The following is a 19,125-nucleotide window of genomic DNA, read 5'->3' as shown; positions in this document are numbered from 1 at the left end:
GCACAGCCACAGCAACGCCAGATCTGAGCCATGTCTGCAACCTACCCCAAAGCTTATGGCAATGCCAGATCCTTAACCCACTGAGTGAGGCCAGGGATTGAACCTGCATCCTCATGGATACTAGTCAGACTCATTTCCGCTGAGCCGCTACAGGAACTCCTGTATTTTTTCTTTCTGTGAAATACCTATTCATGGACTTTGCCTATTTTTTATTGGATTGTTTGTGAGTTTCTTAATTTCTAGGAGTGTTTAATATATTCTTGATACTAATTTGTCATCAGTGATGTGAATCGTAGCTATATCCTTCCAGTTGTAACTGTCTTTTCAGTGAGTATTAGATGTATTTTGCTATTCAAAAATTTTTAATATAATTATTGTTCAAATTTTCAGTCTTTTCAATTATGTTTAATAATTTGGGGGGTTGTTTAGGAATTTTGCCTGTCTCAATGTTTGAAAGGTATTTAACTATATTTCCTATTAAAAATTTTTAATTTTTGTTGTTTGTTGTCATTTAAATCTCTAATTGTACTAGAATTTATTTTTTTGTATGGCATGAATAAATTGTTACCTTTTTCCATGTATAACCATTTTATCAATGCTAGTTACTGAATAAAAACCCTTTTCCCCCTCATTGATCTAACATGCTACCACTATAAATAGGTCTCTTCTGTGTGTTTTTTAAAATTGATGTATCTCTTACTGCGTAAATACTGTGGTTTTTTGATTACTAAAGACATAATTAATCCTTATAAATCTTAGAGCAAGTCTTCCTTCCTTTGCTTTTCTCAGTAGTTGATAAGTTCTTCTTGACCCTTTATCTTTCATATACATTTTATAATCATCAACTATGAAAAACTCTGCAGAAACTGATGGGAATCTAATTGAAACTTTCATTCAGAATTGACTTTTTATGTTGCAAGTTCTTCCTAATTCTGACTATAGCATGGTTTTCTATTTATTTAGGCTTTATTTAGTGTCTCTTAAATATATTGTATAATTTCCCAGGCTTTCTGATGTTTGTTATATATTATGTATTTTTCACTTAATATACTTTATACTATGTAATTTATGCTTGATTTTTTTCTGATATTCCTGGAAATAGTGTCTTATCAATTATATTTCTAGTTGTTTGCTTTTGATATATAATCACAGGATTGACTTTTGCATATTAATCTTCCATTCATTCATATTGTTAAGTTTTTTTTGGGGGGGAGTTAGGGGTTTCTGTGTAAATAATCATTTTATTTCAGATAAGGAGGATTTATTTCCTCCTTTCTAATCCTTATATGTACAGTTTATTTTCTGTTTGCACTTGATGAGACATCAAATATAATGGTGAGAAAAAAAGAAATGATTTATCTTTTCTTCATTTCTCATTTTAAAGAAAACTCTTCTAATATTTTCTAATATTTTCCCACTAAGGCCATCCTTTTTATTTTAGAAATACTCTTTATTTGGTTAAGGATATTTTCATCTATTCCTAATATACCATGAGTTTTATTTCTTAACTATGTAAGATTTTTATCAGTTTTTTTTCTCTACATTTGAGGTGGCTGTGTACATTTTCATTTTAAATTTTTTAGTGTGATGAATTACATTAATGATTTTGATATAATGATTATTTTGGCTTTATAGTATTAGTTGGGGATCATTATCACTTCTTAAGGTGTTTGAAAGACTTTGTATAAAAATGTGTTACTTGAAAGTATAGTAGAAATAGCCTGTTAAATAAACCATTTAGAACTATTGCTTTTAAGAATTTTGTTTGCTATGTGGATGTCTGTTTTGTTTGTTTTTGTTGAGTTTTGAGAGATTTTAAACTAAATGTCAGTTCCTTTAATAGTTATAATACTGTACAGACTTTTTCCTGTCTTCTAGAGTTAGTTCTGGTAAGATCTCTAATTCTAGTAATTTGCCTATATTGTCCAAGTTTTAAATGCTCTTGTATTTGGTTGGGTGTTGTATTCTTTCATTACTATTTTCATCTTCTGCCTATAGGTATTTTTTCTTCTTCTTTCAGTATAATAAGCCATTTTGTCTTCTCTTTTCCTCAATCAGTTTCATCCCAGCTTTGCTTGTTATATTAGTGGTTTTTGTTCTAAGAACCAGCCATAGTCTTTGTTGATCTTCTCTGTTTTATCTTTCTTTTCTGTTTCACTCTTTGTACTCTTGCGTTTACTGTCTCTTTTCTTATTTCTTTACATTTATTCCAGTCTTAATATCCAAAGCTATAACCTTCCTCTAAAAGATTGCTTTTATTGTATCCAAAAAGTTTATGTATTTAGTGTTTTCAGCATAATTTATTTCTAAGAATTTTAGAACATTTTTATAATTTCTTCTTGAAAAAATTCATGAGATTTTCAGCAGTCTGTTTTTCAAAATTTCCGAATATGAGGTGTTTTTTTTTGCTTTTTAGGGACGCACCTGTGGCGTGTGGAGGTTCCCAGGCTAGGGGTCTAATCAGAGCTATAGCTGCTGGCCTGCACCAGAGCCGCAGCAACGCAGGATCTGAGCTGCGTCTGCGACCACAGCTCGTGGCAATGCCAGATCCTTGACCCACTGAGCGAGGCCAGGGATTGAACCTGCAATCTCATGGTTCCTAGTCGGATTCATTTCTGCCACGCCTCGACGGGAACTTCTAAGATGAATATTTTTAATTTTTTTGTTATTAACTTTTACTTTCATTGTACTGTGATGAGAGGTCATAATATGCATAACAGCTGTTTTTTGCAGTGTGTTGAGGCTTTTCTTATTAGTTAAGTGCATTATCGTTTTGATAAGTATTTGTGTGCTCTTGAAAAAAAAATTAGAATTATTCACAATAGACATGATGTGGAAACAACCAATATATTCCATATATGTATTATATATATGTATATGTAATATATGTATGTAAAATATGGAATATCATTCAACCCTAAAAAAGGAAGGAAATCCTATCACTTGCATATAACCTGAATGAACCTGTAGAGCATTATGCTGGGTGAAATAAGCCAGAAAGAATAAGACAAATACATTGTATCACTTACATCTAGAATCTGAAAGCAAAGTCACACAGCAACAGAAAGTAGAAAGATGCTTTGCCAGGGGCTGGGGGTTGGGAAAATAGGGGAAAGGTGGTAAAAGTGTACAAACTTTCAGTTTTAAGATGAATAAGGTCTGAGGATCTAACATAAAACATGGTGACTATAGTTTATAACACTGTGTTGCATAATTGGAATTTCCTAACAGAGTAGGATTTAAATGCCCTCACCCCCCAGAAAGATAAATATGTGAAGTGATGAATGTGGTAATTAACTTAATGAGAGAAATCCTTTCACAATGTATACATTTATCAAATTACCATGTTGTATACTAAATACCTTACAATTTTAATTGTCAGTTATACCTCAGTAAAGGTGAAAAAATTTTAAATTAGATATCGTAAATGTTGCTTGTGGAATTTATAAATATCAAAGTTAATGTTTATTCTCCTTGATCTGTCAGTAATTGTGATGCATCGAGATCTTTCATTACAATAACAGATTCATCACTTTCTCTAGTTTTGTTTAAAATTTTTCATATACTTAGAAATCACTTTGTAAATACAGAGTCATTTTAAGATGTCTTTTTGAATAACTGAGTTGTTTTTATTTGATCCTGAATTTCCTTTTTCTCAGTAATCCCTTTTTTTTAAGTGTTAACCTTATTTGTATTTTTTCATTCACTCTAATTGATTACACCTGAGCTTCAGACCCATTCCTGGAATTAGGCTGGTGCTATCAACATGACCTAACTATGTGGATTAATAATGGTGGATGGATATTTTCTAAGAGGAGATTAAGGTGTTTGTTAAATGCATTAAATCAATATCACAATCTCTAAACCAAAGCCAACCTCCTTTTTCCATATCTGGCCCTACGTCCTTTGTCCAGGGTCCCTCCGTCTTTGGAATTGGAGACCATATTTAAGTGCTACATGGCCTATACAACTTTTGTTTCTGGGTCTGCACTGAAGTGGGAAGATCTGAGGCGAGTTGCGGTAAGATCTAATTCTTTTACTCCTTGTGGTTTCCCTAAATTGAAGCCATTAAGATAATAGGGTGTATTGCTCTTCCCAAAAGTATTACTTCAGACTCTTAAATTGGGTGAAATATGACTTCTTCAATTTCTTTTTGTTTTGTTTTTTGCTTTTTAGGGCGGGACCTGTGGCCATATGGAAGTTCCCAGGCTAGGGGTAGAGCAGGAGCTACCAGCTGCTGTCCTATGTGGAATCCAGGCTGTGTCTGCAACCTATCCCACAGCTCATGGCAATGCCATATCCTTAACCCACTGAACAAGGCCAGGGATCAGGCCCGCATCTTTATGGATATTAGTCAGGTTCATAACCCACTGAGCCACAATGGGAACTCCTGACTTTTTTAAAAGCTTATCATAAGGGAAATGGTAGTAACTGACCTCTAAACCTTAACAAATTCCAAGCAAACCTCCCTGTATACCTGTACTTATATTATTTGTTTCGCTAAATTCTCTATTTATCTAGTTTTATTTTATCAGTCTAAGAGATCTGAAAAAGTTGTAGATAGCAGAAGTGTGTTATATATTACTATCCAAGTAGGATTCTTACCAGATGACAAATTTCTAGGAGTCAATCAGCTTTTATTAACTTCTCCCAAACATACTGATATGCCCTATGATAGGAAGAGCATGGAGGAAAATAGCAGAGATCCCACTTAGGCTGAGGTTAAAACAGATGAGCAACAGCCAGTCCTCTAGACGTCTATGGTGGATCAGTGCCAGCTTCCACTCATGTTTTAGATTTCACAGATATTTATACACCTAAATGTTCAGCTTTTAAAAGCAGAGATCTGCTTTAGAGTCAACACAAAAAAAAAAAAAAATTTGAAGCAAAACTTGACAAACCACAGTATAATCTTTCTCTTTCCTGCAACTGGAGATTATAAGAGCCACTTCAGTAATTTTTTTTGCTATCCTGAAGGGTAAATAAGTATCCAGGCAATTGCGTAAAAAGATATTATTACTCATCACCAGTCGTAAATTGATGTTTGTGGATAATAGGAAAAATGTCACTGTGCACTTTAACCATTTTAAAGCTGTCTGCATAGGTGTTAGGGACCCTGTGCCCTCGTCCATCTGTGCAGATCCTTATTTACAGCATTTTCTGGGCTGTAATTCTGATGTAAAGACATCCTTATCACAAGTCCTTCTCAAATGTGCTCTCTTTCTTATTGGAAATTGTATGACAAAACCGTCAGAAAACCCAAAAGGGGGACATTTGAGCATTTCCCATATAATTAACAAAGTGGCTGCTGTTTACTCTTGAAGAATAGGTGGACTCTGCAGAAGCTTGTTTGATTATAGCCAACCCTCTATGCAGCGATTCACAGGCTGAAGACACTTCAAACATCATGAGGTAAGAAGCTGGCACTGTGTCTTACATGTTCCAATGCTCATTTTACTATCATTTCTATAAGATAAAACCCAGTGCATAGGACTAAACGGGAGATAATGTCATCTATTACAGCACAGTGTTCATCATTTTCCAGGTTTCTTCCTATTTTTTTTTTTTTTGCTCCAATAGACTGTGCAGATGTATGAAAAAGGAAGTCAAAATAGCGTATACTGTGTGTTGATGTGCTTCTCTGCTTATTTTCCTAAAGCTCTATATGGACCTAGCTCTTTAAATTTAAAAAGCAAGCATACAAATAACTGATAACTCTTCAGATCACACCATTCCAACTAATATCCCCTCAAAAATAAAGATGGTAATTGTGATTCATGAACCTTGTTAGTAGATTTATTTATTCGTTTCATTTTTTTTGTTTTGTCCAATAGTCCTACTGAAAATTGTGCATGGTTCAGTATGATGTGCTTTTAGTCTGACTATTGGCAAGTATTTTCAAGATTTACCATCTTTGGAGTTCCCATCATTGTTCAGAAGAAATGAATCTGCCTCGTATCCATGAGGACAAAGGTTCAATCCCTGATCTCAGTAGATTAGGGATCTGGCGTTGCCATAAGTTGAGGTGTAGGCCACAGCCGTAGCTCAGATCTGGCATTGCTGTGGCTGTGGTGTAGGCCAGCGGCTACAGCTCCAATTCAGCCCCTAGCCTGGGAACCTCCATATGCCATGAATGCAGCCCGAAAAAGAAAAAAAAAAAAAAAAGATTTACAGTATCTAACTGTAAATTATCCATGAGCAGGAACTTAATTTGTGGTAACAAATGTAAACTATTATTGTGATGGCAATGCCATGGTTACCTAACCCAGATGAACTGTTGGTCCTCAGAACAAAATAAATATACATAGCTGAAGGTGACTCTACAAAGAGCAAGAAATAGCTGAGAACTTGCATCATGCAGTAAATATGAGAAGGGTCCTAGTTTCTTAATTAGACAGTCTGTGGGCTACTTCAGGCTGTAGATAACAATTTAGTCTCTGATTTTTTTTATAATAAATGTGTTTAAGTTTGAAGGCTAAAATGTATGAAACTGTTTATTTCATCCTCAAAAACTGGTCTCAGAAGACCACAGTCTCTTCATACCAGAATCTGATAGATTTAATTCACTAAGTTACTAAATCCATAATACTCTTTCATGTGTGTGCTTTTCAAGATCATAACAGTGAACTTTGTAATATCCTTTCCTGTACTTACCCACACAGCAGTTTAACTTTAAATTGAATTATATTACCAAGATATTGTATGTGGTGCATCACTGATGAGCCCATTTGTTCTTTATGTAGGGTGCTCTCCATCAAGAACTATTACCCTAATACCAGAGTCATCATACAGATACTTCAATCCCATAACAAGGTACTGTAACATTCTAGCCCCTCTCCTCTTCTTTTAGTCTGTTGAGCTAATTGAATGTAAGTAACATTTGAACAGATTACTTTCTTTTTCTTTTTTTTTTTTTTTTTTATCTCTTTAGGGCCACACCCATGGCATATGGAGGTTCCCAGGCTAGGGGTCTTACTGGAGCTTCCACGCCACAGGCACAGCAATACCAGATCTGAGCCATTTCTTCGACTTACACCACAGCTCACAGCAATGCTGGATCCTTGACTCACTGAGTGAGGCCAGGGATCGAACCTGCAACCTCATGGTTCCTAGTTGGATTTGTTTCCACTGTGCCACGATGGGAACTCCCTGAACTGATTACTTGCTAATGGGGCCACACACAAAAAATTTTTGCCAGTTTTAAATGAAGATTGCAGTCTCACTGAGATTAGTAATCATATTAAATGTAAATTTAGAGAGGGTTATGTTTATATACTTTAAAAGCTACTGCCTGGAGGTCTCGAGTCCAATCATCTTGAATTTAGAGACTAAGACACTGAGACACTTTGGGACACTTACAGGTCTTAACATATCCTGAAATACTGGGAACCACTAAAAATAACGTAGGCAGATTAGACAATGACAAAGTTTGAGAGATAACCAAGGGCTAGGGCAGAGTTGAACAATAAAATTCATCTACTACATGGGTCCACTCCTTCAAGACTGAGAGAAGTGGCTTTTTTATCTCACGCATAGAAACTGACACAAAGAGTCTTAGAGAATGAAGAAACAGAGGAATATGTTCCAAACAAGATAAAAGAACAAGATAAAACCTCATAAAAGACCTAGATGAAAAAGAGATAAACAGTTTTTCTGATAGAGTTCAAAATAATGATCATAAGATGCTCCCTGAGCTGGGCAGAAGACTGGATGGACAAAGTGAGAATTTCAACAAAGAGAAAATGTTTAGAAGTATCAAAGAGAATCATAGTGCTGAGGAATACAATAATTGAACTGAAAAAATGCAGTAGAGAGGTTTGAAGCTAACTAGATGAAGCAGAAGAAAGGATCAGCAAACTCAAAGACAGGATAATAGTCCTCACATAATCAGGGCAACAAAAAGAGCAGGAATGACAAATAGTGAAGGTAGCTTAAGGGACTTATGGAACAACATCAGGTAGATCAACATTCACATTAGAGGAGCTCTAGAAGAAGAAGGGGGAGAAAGGACAGAAAACTTACTTGAAAAAATAATGGCTATTAAATTTCTTAACAGACATCCATATTCCATGAACCCCAGAAAGTTCCAAGTAAAAGGAACCCAAAGAGACCCATATCAAGACACATTCTAATTAAAGTGTCAAAAGTTGAAGACAAGGAGAGAATTTAAAAAGCAGCAGGAATTCCGCAGTAGCCTAGTGGTTAAAGATCTGGTATTCTTACTGCTGTGGCTCAGGTCACTGCTGTGGTCCAGCTTCAATCCCTGGTCCAGGAACTAGCACATGCTGTGGGCATAGCTGAAAAAAGAAAAGAAAAAAAAAAAAAAAAAAAAAAAACAGGAGAAAAATAACTTGTTGCATATAAGGGAACTCCCATAAAATTATCAGCAGATTTTTCTAATGGAAACTTTGCAGGCCAAAAAGCAGTTGCACAGTATATTCAAAGCACTAAAAGAAAGAAAGAAAAAAAATCTGCCAACCAAGAATACTCCAAGATTCTGTAAAGTTGTCATTCAGAATCAAAGGAGCTATAAAGAGATTTCCAGACAAGCAAAAGTCAAAGGAGTTCATCACCATTAAACTAACCTTACAAGAAATGTTAACAGAACTTCTTTAAGTTGAAATGAATGAGCTAATTAGTAATGGTAAACATATGAAAGTATAAGACTCACTGGTAATGGTAAATATATGGTAAAATTGTGAATATTCATAATTGTAAAGGTGACAGATTAATCAGTTATAAAGCTAATAGGAAGATTGAAAGACAAAAGTAATTAAAAATAATTTGTTAAATGATACACAAAATATAAATAATGTAAATCATAATATCAAAAATAGTATTTGGGTTGTGAGAGTAAAAATATAGAGCTTCAGATGTGATCAAATAAGTTATTATCAACTTAAAAGAGATTTATAATTATAAGTTGTTTTATTCAAGCCTCATGGTAACCACAAAGCAAAAACTTATAGTAAATATGCAAAAGAGAAAGAGAAAGGAATCTAAGCATAACACTACAAAAAAAATCATCAAATTATAATGAAGAGGGCAAGAGGAGAAGAAAGAAACTGTAATTATAAAACATCCAGAATTGATAAATGATAGTAAGTACAATTATAAATCATTGCTTTAAATGAACTAAATTACCTGATCAGGAGATGTGGAGTGACTGAATAGACAAAAAACAAAAACAAAAACAAAACCCATCTATATACTGCCTATAAGAGACTTAGGTGTGACACACACAGACTAAAAGTGATGGTATGGAAAAATATATTCTCTGCCAATGGAAAACAAAAGAAAGCTGGGGAAGCTGCACTTATATCAGACAAAAGAGACTTTAAAACGAAGACTGTAATAAGAGAAAAAGAAGGGCATTACATAACAATAAAAGGGTCAGTCTGACAAGAGGGTATAACATTTGTAAATATTTATGACACCAACATAGAAGACCTAAATTTATAAAACAAATATCAACAAATATAAAGGGAGAAATAGACAGCAATACAATAATAGTTGGGGACTTTACTACCCCACTCTCATAAATGGATCAGGATAAAAAAATCAATAAGGAAATATTAGCCTTAGACAACATGTTATACCTCATGACTTAGTTGCAGAAAATTCTATTCAAAAGCACCAGAATACACATTCTTCTCAAAAAGAATAAGAAAGAATGAAATCTTGCCATTTGCAGCAATGTGCCTGGACATCAAGGGTATTATGCTAAGTGAAATGAGTCAGAGAAAGACAAATACCATAATATCTCATTCACATGTGGAATTAGGCAAACAAAAAATCACTTGAGCTCATAGATGCAGAGAACAGATTGGTGGTTGCCAGAGGCTAGGGTGGGTAAAATGGGGAAAGGGTGACAAAAAGTACAAGCGTCTAGTTTTAAAAATTCATAATGGATAGCGTTAACGATACCTCATTTTATATTTAAATTCTAAGAGTAGAATTTCAAAGTTCCCATCACAAGAAAAAATAACTTGCAGTTACAGTGGTGATGGAAGTTAACTGGAATTACTGGGGTGATCACTTCACAATATATACAAATATTGAGTGTTATATAACTGAAACTAATATAAAGTTATATGTTCTCTCAAAAAACACCCAAAACGTGGAACAAACGAACAAAAAGTTTACAAATTTGGGGAATTTTCTTGAGGCGTATTTTGTCCTAATGTTTGACTTTTTTTCATTTATTGAAGTATAGTTTCTTTACAATATCATATTAGTTTCAGGTATACAATGTAGTGGTTTTGTATTTTTATAGATTACTCTCCATTTAAAGTTATTACAAAACAATGGTAGTATTTCGCTGCGCTGGACAAAATATTCTTGTTGGCTTGTCAACTTTTATGTAGTAATTTGTATCTCTGAATCCCCTTCCTCTGCTTGCCCTGTCCTCCTTACCTTTCCCCGCTGGAAACCGGTACTTTGTTCTCCATATCCTCAAGTCTGTTTCTGCTACCTTCTACCATGAGACAGGTTTTTCTGCCAAAGATCCCCAGCTGGAACTGGAACAGTGGAGACAACATCATCTGTTTCGCTGAATTAAAGCTTGGATTTATCGCCCAAGGCTGTCTAGTGCCAGGCTTGTGTACCTTTCTAACATCTCTATTTGTTGAGCAAAACAAGAAGGTAACCTTGTAAATTGATGTTGAATCTTGGCTCTATCCCCATGTCCTCACATACTAAGATCAAAAGAGAAAGTAAAAATTTAGGAAAGCAAGAAAGCCCTGACAAATGAGATTTGACTTCTACCTGAGCTGGGAAAGGATTGAGAGATGGAGGTTGAGGTCCCAGGTACCACACTGACCTTGAAGAAATTATCTTATTCTTGCCTAAGAATACTTAGCTGCAAAATGAAAATCACAACTCTGCTTCCTCCCTATAGTCCACAGCATTGTGAATGTAAATGTTCATGACTGTAGAAGCACTTGGAGCTACTGACAGTAGAAATATAAATAAAGGTTGAGTTCTTAGTGGAGAAGCCATATACTTAAATATAAGTTAAATACAAAGTAATTAACATCAGAATAAGTATACTTATCAAAGATAAAAAATTAAACAAATAATAATTAAAATCTAGTTATTCAGATTATTTGAGGACATTCTGCAGGGTAAGAATAATAGTTGCCACATGTTGAATGTCACCATGGGTCATGCATTTTAAATATATTGTGTTTCCCTTCAGTATTTCAAAGTAATATCCCAGTAACAGAAGCTAACTAATTGACTGCATAGTAAGTGAGTAACTGCAGAAGTAGAATTGTCTGAACCACAACCTTACCACTATGTCCTGTGCTTCTGGCTGTTAATTACTCCCGATATCCTACATCAGGCCTTTTGATACCTTTGTTTGAGACAAAATAAGTAGCTAAATGGACTCCTGGGATGGAATATCATAGCACACAGTATGGCCTTCCAAATGCCATCCCCATGAAATGCTCCAGGAAAGGTGTTCTAACCCTCAGCTGGACCTCTGAAGTCCTTCTGTCCAAAGCCTCTCCAGAAAGTGACTTTTCTCTCCATTAAATTATGTGTCCACATCTGCCTCTTCTTATACTCAGTGTTCCTCTTGGCCTCTCTTTGCACTTGATTTCCTTTGTGCAATAAATGCCCCAAACTTGTACATCTTTTCTGGCTCCTTCCCCGGTGCTATTAAGAAAAAGCAAAAGAGGCAAAAGATTCAAGAGACTCTGGCCAGAAGAATACTAACTGGAAACCACAGAGTTCTCCAGTAATTCCTTACATGAATGTGAGGAGATGTCATATAGAAATAAAGAGAATCGACCGTCAGGCAGTAGGACAGAGCCTTGCTGATACCACAGTAAACATGCTTTAACCTTACCTTAGTGGTCACTGCATATGGCCCAGTAAGTGGCTGGTGAGGAAATTGTCTTTGACTGCGTATTGTAAGCTGAAAAAGCACAAGATACCTGCAGGATCTGTCGTGATGATTGTGATTGTCATCTCCATGGCTGGAGAAAGTAAGTGGAGTGAGAACGACTTATGAAGACTTATCTCCTTCAAGGAAACGTAGAAGGTAGAGCTGGAAAACCAGCCCTATTATGGTCTTGTTTTTTGTTTCTTTATCTAAAGTCATAACCTGCTCAGTACAATGGTCACCTGTCAATATCTGTAGGATGGCTTTTGGAAGATAGGAACTGAGAGAGATTTGTGGTAATAATAATTTTTTTGTGGGGGAGGGAGAAGTGAAGTCTGAAACCCACTTTCAGAAATTCTAACCTTGGCAGAGTCAGGGCAAGAATTTTTAATGTTGTCCTCTGTTCTGGTGCTTTAGATTCTGTGATTAATTAAACTCACTAAAATTAATTTGGTTAATTAAACCTATTAATTTAGGTTGAATGTCCAAGACTTCAGTGTCTTACATCCTGCTTTGCTTGCATCAGGCACCTAGTTTCTGCATCTATAAAACAAGACTTACTAATCTACTCATACCCTGCTTTTTCCAAGTACTGAGTTAATATTTGTAAAACTTTTGAGCACCCAGATTATAAAGCCTCAGATCAATGCCATGTATCTTGACTATATTGATCAGTTTTGGTGAGAAACTGTAGTCTAAACAGCATTTATTTCTCTATATGGTGAGAAACTGTAGGCTGAACAGCATTTTCCACTGGTTCTAGGCACAGAGCATTTCCTTAAGCTTAAATTTAGATGAGATCTAATCCAGCTGGTTTACTCCAGCTCCCCGATTCTACTGCCCAAATCCAAAATCCATCTTGTCTTCCAGATTGCCTATCTGATTTTTTAAAAACTAACTCAGGAAACCTTCATCTCCATAGTTATTTTTCACCCGCTTGAATAAGCTGAAACATTTGGATTAGAAGCACTAAGCCGGTTTCTTTAGTGATGAGGACCTAACTGTTAGCTTGAACTGCCTGTGAGGTGAGCCTTCCTCAGTAGGGGACTTGAAGAAAGTGGGAAAAAGCAGGAGATTCATCTGCATCTTGGGGTGGGGGTGCGTTGTGCTGGAAATGGTCCTTTTTTGCAGGGCAGAATTTTTTGTTTGTGTGTTCATTTTCCTTTTGTTCTTCCTAAACCCCATGATGGCCATCTGAGAGATGTTTCTGAACTGGCATTAAGGGTCCCCAGCCACAGTTTTTGGAAGTTCCTGAGAATTCCAGATGTGCACTGGAGATTCAGAGCTCTTTGGGGCCTGTCCTGCTATGTCAGAGTGTCATGGTGATTCTTGTGGCTGCGGCTGGAGGAGAATGAGGAGGGGGCAAATAGAACAACGCAAAATCCCCAGTGGGAGCTTTCACAGATGGCAGAGATGTGTTACCCATCAGCTCCAGCCCCCATTAGGTGACATTCAGCTTTTTTTGAGAGCAGTCCTTCTGTCACACTCCCATTTCTCTGGAAGCCTGCTGCTGCTGTCTGTGATCTTTACAGTCTCATGTCCATTGATCACGATGGGTTTTTGAGTTTATTTGAACCAAGATGGGTTCTGATACCGAGCAGAAGTCATGAATACTTTCATCTTTGTGGTTAGTCAGTCAGAAAACAAATATGTTTTTTGAAAAAATCTTGAATGGCCCTATTGAGGGCGAGACCACTTGGATTTCAGATCCTCCTTCCCATCATATTGTTCCTGACCCCAAAACCAGTCTACCGTGCTGAAATTATTGGGAGCAGATGTAATTTCTAGCAGGTGTGGTTGCCCCCTAGAAAGGGACTGAGTGGAGATACCCTCACTTCCTTCTCTCTCTGGTGGAAATAGTCGACGTGTATGTTAGAGTTTTAGTTCCCTCTTTGACATTTCTCCCGTTAATCATGAGGACAAATCTTTCTGAGACCTGCATGCAGTGGGTACTGGTTTGGTGCTTAGCGGAATAGGAGATCCTATATTCCAAGTCACTGTGTTTCACGCGGCATGACTCTGTATTCCAGATCTGTCCTAAGGTGCCCTGGCAAAAACATTTCTTTAGTGGCCTGAAGAACAAAATCCTGACGCAGCGTCTCTCAGATGACTTTGCTGGAATGAGCTTTCCTGACGTTTCCCGGTAGGTCGAGAGAAGCACTCGTCTTCGTTCCCCAAGGTCTTTCGTCAATGTTTGTGGAAGTTTCACTGAAGATCAGGCTCCATGACAAATACCAAAGATATAAGAATGGACAAGCTCAGGGAATTACCGTTGTGGCTCAACAGGTTAAGAACCTAATATCCATGAGGATAGAGGTTTGATCCCTGGGCCCACTCAGTGGGTTAAGGATCCAGTGGGTGTTGCCGTGAGCTTCAGTGTAGGTTGCAGGTGTGGCTGGGATCTGGTATTGCTATGGCTGTGGTGCACAGCCTAGGAACTTCCATACGCAGTGGGTATGGTCCTAAAAAGAAAAAAAAAAAGGGGAAACCTGGAAGTTTACATTCTGTGCAGGATAATTTCATCTCCATCCCAGTTGGCAGGTCGGCTCTGACAGGTTGCATTCACTTACCAGTGACCATTCTGTGTTTGAGAGGCTCTCCCTCTGCTGACCAGGGTTGGAGGGTGTCGCCCCAGGCAAGGACCACAAAGGGTCAGTCGTGTTGTCTTCAGATGAGTCCTATGCTGCTCTGTCTCTGCTCACAATGACTTGTCTTTCTTCCCAGGATCTGCTTCGTGAAGATGCATCTCATGCTGATAGCCATCGAACACAAATCTGTGTGTCACGGTTACTGGTACGAATGAGGCATTGAATCTCTTCTGTTTGTGTGGGGAGAATCTTTAGATTAAGATGTTTCTGGAGTTCCCGTCATGGCACAATGAAAACGAATCTGACTAGGAACCACAAGGATGCGGGTTCGATCCCTGGCCTCACTCTGTGGGTTAACAATCTGGCGTTGCGTGAGCTGTGGTGTAGGTCGCAGACGTGGCTTGGATCTGACATTGCTGTGACTGTGGCGTAGGCTGGCAACTGTAGCTCCAATTAGACCCCTAGCCAGGGAACCTCCATATGCCTCGGGTGCGCCCCCCCCCAAAAAAAAGATATTTCTGATAATACAGCCGTAACAGAGCATTTGGCCTGTTGTTGAGAGTGGCCTGTGGGGCCCCTAGGCTGCCATGGTGCACTTAACACTGTCTCTGGTAACTGGGGTTTGAATCTAATAATTAGAGTTTGAATAGTTACCCTGGGGGGTGGGCAGGAGCTTTTGAGTCTGTTCCTATGGTCTTGCTTCAAATCTCCCTCATGAACAGGAGAGATGAAAGGGTTTCCTTCTTAGATCTGTTCCTCTTAATATATCATCAGATCTTGTAATTCTTGGCCATGAAATAATGCCATGAACTAGAATTATTGGTGATAAAAAATATTCCCACACACTTTAGCCCAAGAAAGTAATCTGCATAATATGGAAAAATGGGAATTTAATTGTCCTGTTGGACAAAGCATGCTGTTGATGGGGTAAAGGAAAGAGATAACACAATCAGACCATCAGCAGTTCCTGCAAACCTATACTGAATAATGGAAGAAGTTATGTAATAAAATCCAGGATCAGCCTCATGAGATAGTGATAAAAGATGCTGAAAAATAAGAAAAAATGGGGCTTAAGTGTGATGGGGAACAAGAAAAGACTGTTATGTTGGCTTATGTGTGTTTTTTAATGGAAAACTCCCTTGAATTAAATAGGGATCCATAGACTAGAGTCTGATCCTGATTATGATTTGCTAGTCCAGTGGCCTTGGAGAAATACTCATTATGCGGAAAATGAGGAAGTCATGTTAATTAACCCCTAAGACTCCTTCCAGCTCTAAAGCAGACATTCATTACCAGGAAGCCTAGAATCATGAGGAAACAGTTAAAATTCAGTAATTTTGAATGATATCGAATGGACTACAAAGTATATGAAAGGTTAGAAAGATGAAACAGCCTGTCAAATGGTGGGAATGTAGAAGGTATCTGGGCAAAAGGAATCAGTGGGTTATGGTTCAAAGCAAGTCTTTAAGGAAAGATCAGGACAGATGGCTGGCTCCATTTTATTGAACGGTTCTGCCATGCTCAGGAAGATCTCAAAATCTAAACCTACGAGCAAGTGCCCTTTCTGCTGGAAACAGGTCAGAGAGAAGAGAATGGTGTCTTAGCCTCGCAAGCCAGGCTATTTGGGTTTCAGACTAGCCCAGAACGTGAGGAAGTTTTAGCATCATGGGCCTCCAGAGACTTGGGTTAGGCATCAGAATTACTTGCGAAGTCTTAAAAGACATAGAATTAAAACCCCACTTCTGACTTTATAAACATCAACATTTCCAAGGGTGGGGGCCTGTGAATTTTTTAAGTCCCCAGGAAAGTCATTTTATTCAGTGGCATTCGGAAACTTTTGGATCAAATACTGTTCATGTCTTTCTGCATTTAATGTCCTAGATTTCTGTGATCTTTACTAGAATGACAGGTAGGACATGGTAGACCAGAAGGATGAACAAGCAAGTCATTCCCACATATATTCAAAAGGTCCTGGTGGTGTTTACTTCCAGGCACACATCCACCACTAGTGAAAGAGACATCTGTTCCAGCAGAGAATGAAAGTTGATTTCTCACCTGAGAGTCAGATGCATCAAAGGGATTAAATCCCTATTTAGCGAAGGTACTGATAACAGCAGTCTTACCTGATTGCTAGTTCATAACCAACATGGCAACAGGCACTTACTTACATTAACTGCTGAAGCCTCACAATAGCGCTGCAGGAAGAGTACTATTATTAGCCTTGTTTTACAGACGAGGAGCCAGGAAAAGTGAAATAATTTTTGCAAGTTTGCATCACTCCCCAGCGGCAAAATGAGAATCTGAGCTCAGCCTGGCTTTGGGGCCCCTCTGATCACCAGGCTTTGACGAATCTACCACAGTCACTCTACAACAAAGGGAAATAGGTCATCTCAATGCAGTATTAGGCACGAATATTGAAAAACTGAGAGAAAACCCATCTTTTCTCCTCTTTTATTTTCTCTTTCTCTCTCTCTCTCTCTTTTTTTTTTTTTTTAACAGCTGCACCCAAGGCAGATGGAAGTTCTCGAGTTAGAGGTGAAATCAGAGCTACAGTTGCCAGCCTCCACCACAGCCACAGCAACGCAGGATCTAAGACACATCTGTGACCTATGTCTGAGCTCATGGAAACACTGGATCCTTAATTCACTGAGTGAGGCCAGGGAACAAACCCACATCCTCACAGAGACAAGTCTGGTCCTTAACCCTATGGGCCACAGTGGGAATTCCATATTTTCTCTCTCTTCTAATTAACACATTAGACTAGACTGAGACAGACTTGCAGAGCCCTCAGTAATACACGGAAACTGTCTCGGAATAATGTGTCACCTGCTAAGAGGTAAAGCTGGACCTGACCCTGATCAGAGATTGTTCTGAGCTTGTCCCAGTGGCCAACATTCCCTAACAGAGCACCTGGCCATGATTCATGAGTGGTGTGTTGGGGGGGTGGATCAAGCAGTAATGGCAGTTTGGAAACATGCTCACAAGAAGTTCACCTTGCCTTTCAAATGTATCCAGAGAAATTATCATGACAGTATCTTCACAACCAAGGATTTAGCATGAATTCAGAGGACCCTGCCTTTCATAAAGGAGATAAGACAGTATAAGCTAAGCATATGCTTGCTAGCTAATTAGCAGAAGCCAGTGATTTGGGGGTGGGGAAGGCACAAATCCATGTCCTTTCCTTTTCAGAATTGAAAGCAGCCATTCCAGTGATGTGTTAATATCAGTCAGTGCTCAGAAAGTGCCAGACACCGTCTCCGGTGATAATCCACTTGAGCAGTAGCTCTTCAGCATCTCTCTGCTCTTGGCCTTGGGCTGAAGCACCTTTGCTGCACAAGCTCTTTTATTTTGGAAGGCTCTAAGGCTTGCAGGGTACTTGGGAGTATCCTAAAAACAGATTAAGTTTTGCCAGAATAAAGACTTGGCCTCTTTCCAACGTGAATATGAAAGGAGTATGTTTTAAAGGAGGAAAGGAGTACTTTGATCACACACAACTGAAGTGAGGGGCAGTATAGGGCTATAAGGCCTCAGCACACTGGAGGTCTGAATTAAAGAAAATATAAAAAAGAGATCCTGACAAGCAAAGGGAGGGAATGTGAGGAGTTTAGGTCATCATAATAGACAACCATATGGAGGAGCATCTTGGGTGAAGTTTGTAAGACAGCATTTTCAAACACACAAACTGCAGTAAAATAGAAAATCAAAGTATTCAAGTAGGGTAGAAATAGACATGACTCACCTGATTCCTGCTGTCAAAAATCTTGCAATCCAGGTAGACAAAAGTGAAGTCAAAAGAAATATACAAGTTCAAAAAGTGTACAGATGAGAAGTTCCCATTGTGGCTCAGCAGGTTAAGAACCCAACATTGTGTCCATTAAGATACAGGTTCAATCTTTGGCCTCTCTCAGTGGTTAAGGATCCTGTGTTGCTGCAAGCTGTGGCATAGGTTGCAGGTGTGGTTCAGATCTGGTGTTGCTGTGGCTGTGGCATAGGCCTTCAGCTGCAGCTCCCATTCAACCCCTAGCCTGAGAACTTCCATGTGCCACAGATGTGGCCCATAAAAGAAAAAAAAAAAAAAGTTTGCAGGTGAATAAAAGGATTCCAGCTAGCTCATTAGACATAATTTAATTCTAAAGGACAAAGAGCCTAAGATATACACTCTTTGTATAACATAAGACTAACAGCTGTGTGACTTTGGCCTGTGTGACCGCGGTTAGCTTAAACTAGCAAGGCCACTGCATCTGAGTTGGTTTGACTTTTTCCATTTCAGGACAGTCTAGGGGAAGCAATGTACACAGCTCAGAGACTGGGTTACGACTTGGCTCTCCTCAGCATAGTCAGCAGTGATTAAGGAGTGAAATACACTCAGGTTCACATTTTTCACTGTACATTTTCATTGGCTGTAAGAGGGGATTGAATCGTATTAACTGCAACTTAGAGACTCCAGACAAGATGAAACACCGCTCTTGCCCCCAGCATTGGTAGGGATAATTAGTGTATTTTTATTTTCTGTTTCCAGTGGTCTGATACTGAATCCATCTGCACAAGTTAAGCTCCTTAAGAACACATTAGGGTTCTTTATTGCTGAATCTGCAAAGGATGTCAAAAGGTAAATTTTTTTTTTTATGACTTGATGGGGAGAAA

At 38.1% G+C, this 19,125-nt stretch overlaps 1 protein-coding gene across 1 annotated transcript in view; it reads left to right on the top strand.

The window, feature by feature from the left end:
• Positions 1-19,125, top strand: part of KCNU1 (potassium calcium-activated channel subfamily U member 1) — a 127,228-nt gene that overhangs the window by 35,807 nt on the left and 72,296 nt on the right. The window contains 7 exon segments of the mRNA XM_021075407.1: positions 3,915-4,020; positions 5,330-5,412; positions 6,744-6,813; positions 10,492-10,644; positions 13,924-14,036; positions 14,618-14,686; positions 19,001-19,090. Coding sequence (XP_020931066.1) covers positions 3,915-4,020; positions 5,330-5,412; positions 6,744-6,813; positions 10,492-10,644; positions 13,924-14,036; positions 14,618-14,686; positions 19,001-19,090 — 684 coding nt within the window.

Source organism: Sus scrofa, chromosome 15 (genome assembly GCF_000003025.6).
Source record: "Sus scrofa isolate TJ Tabasco breed Duroc chromosome 15, Sscrofa11.1, whole genome shotgun sequence".
Lineage (NCBI taxonomy): Eukaryota > Metazoa > Chordata > Mammalia > Artiodactyla > Suidae > Sus > Sus scrofa.
The sequence above is the reverse complement of the archived record's forward strand: the minus strand, read 5'-3'. Positions and strand labels throughout refer to the sequence as shown.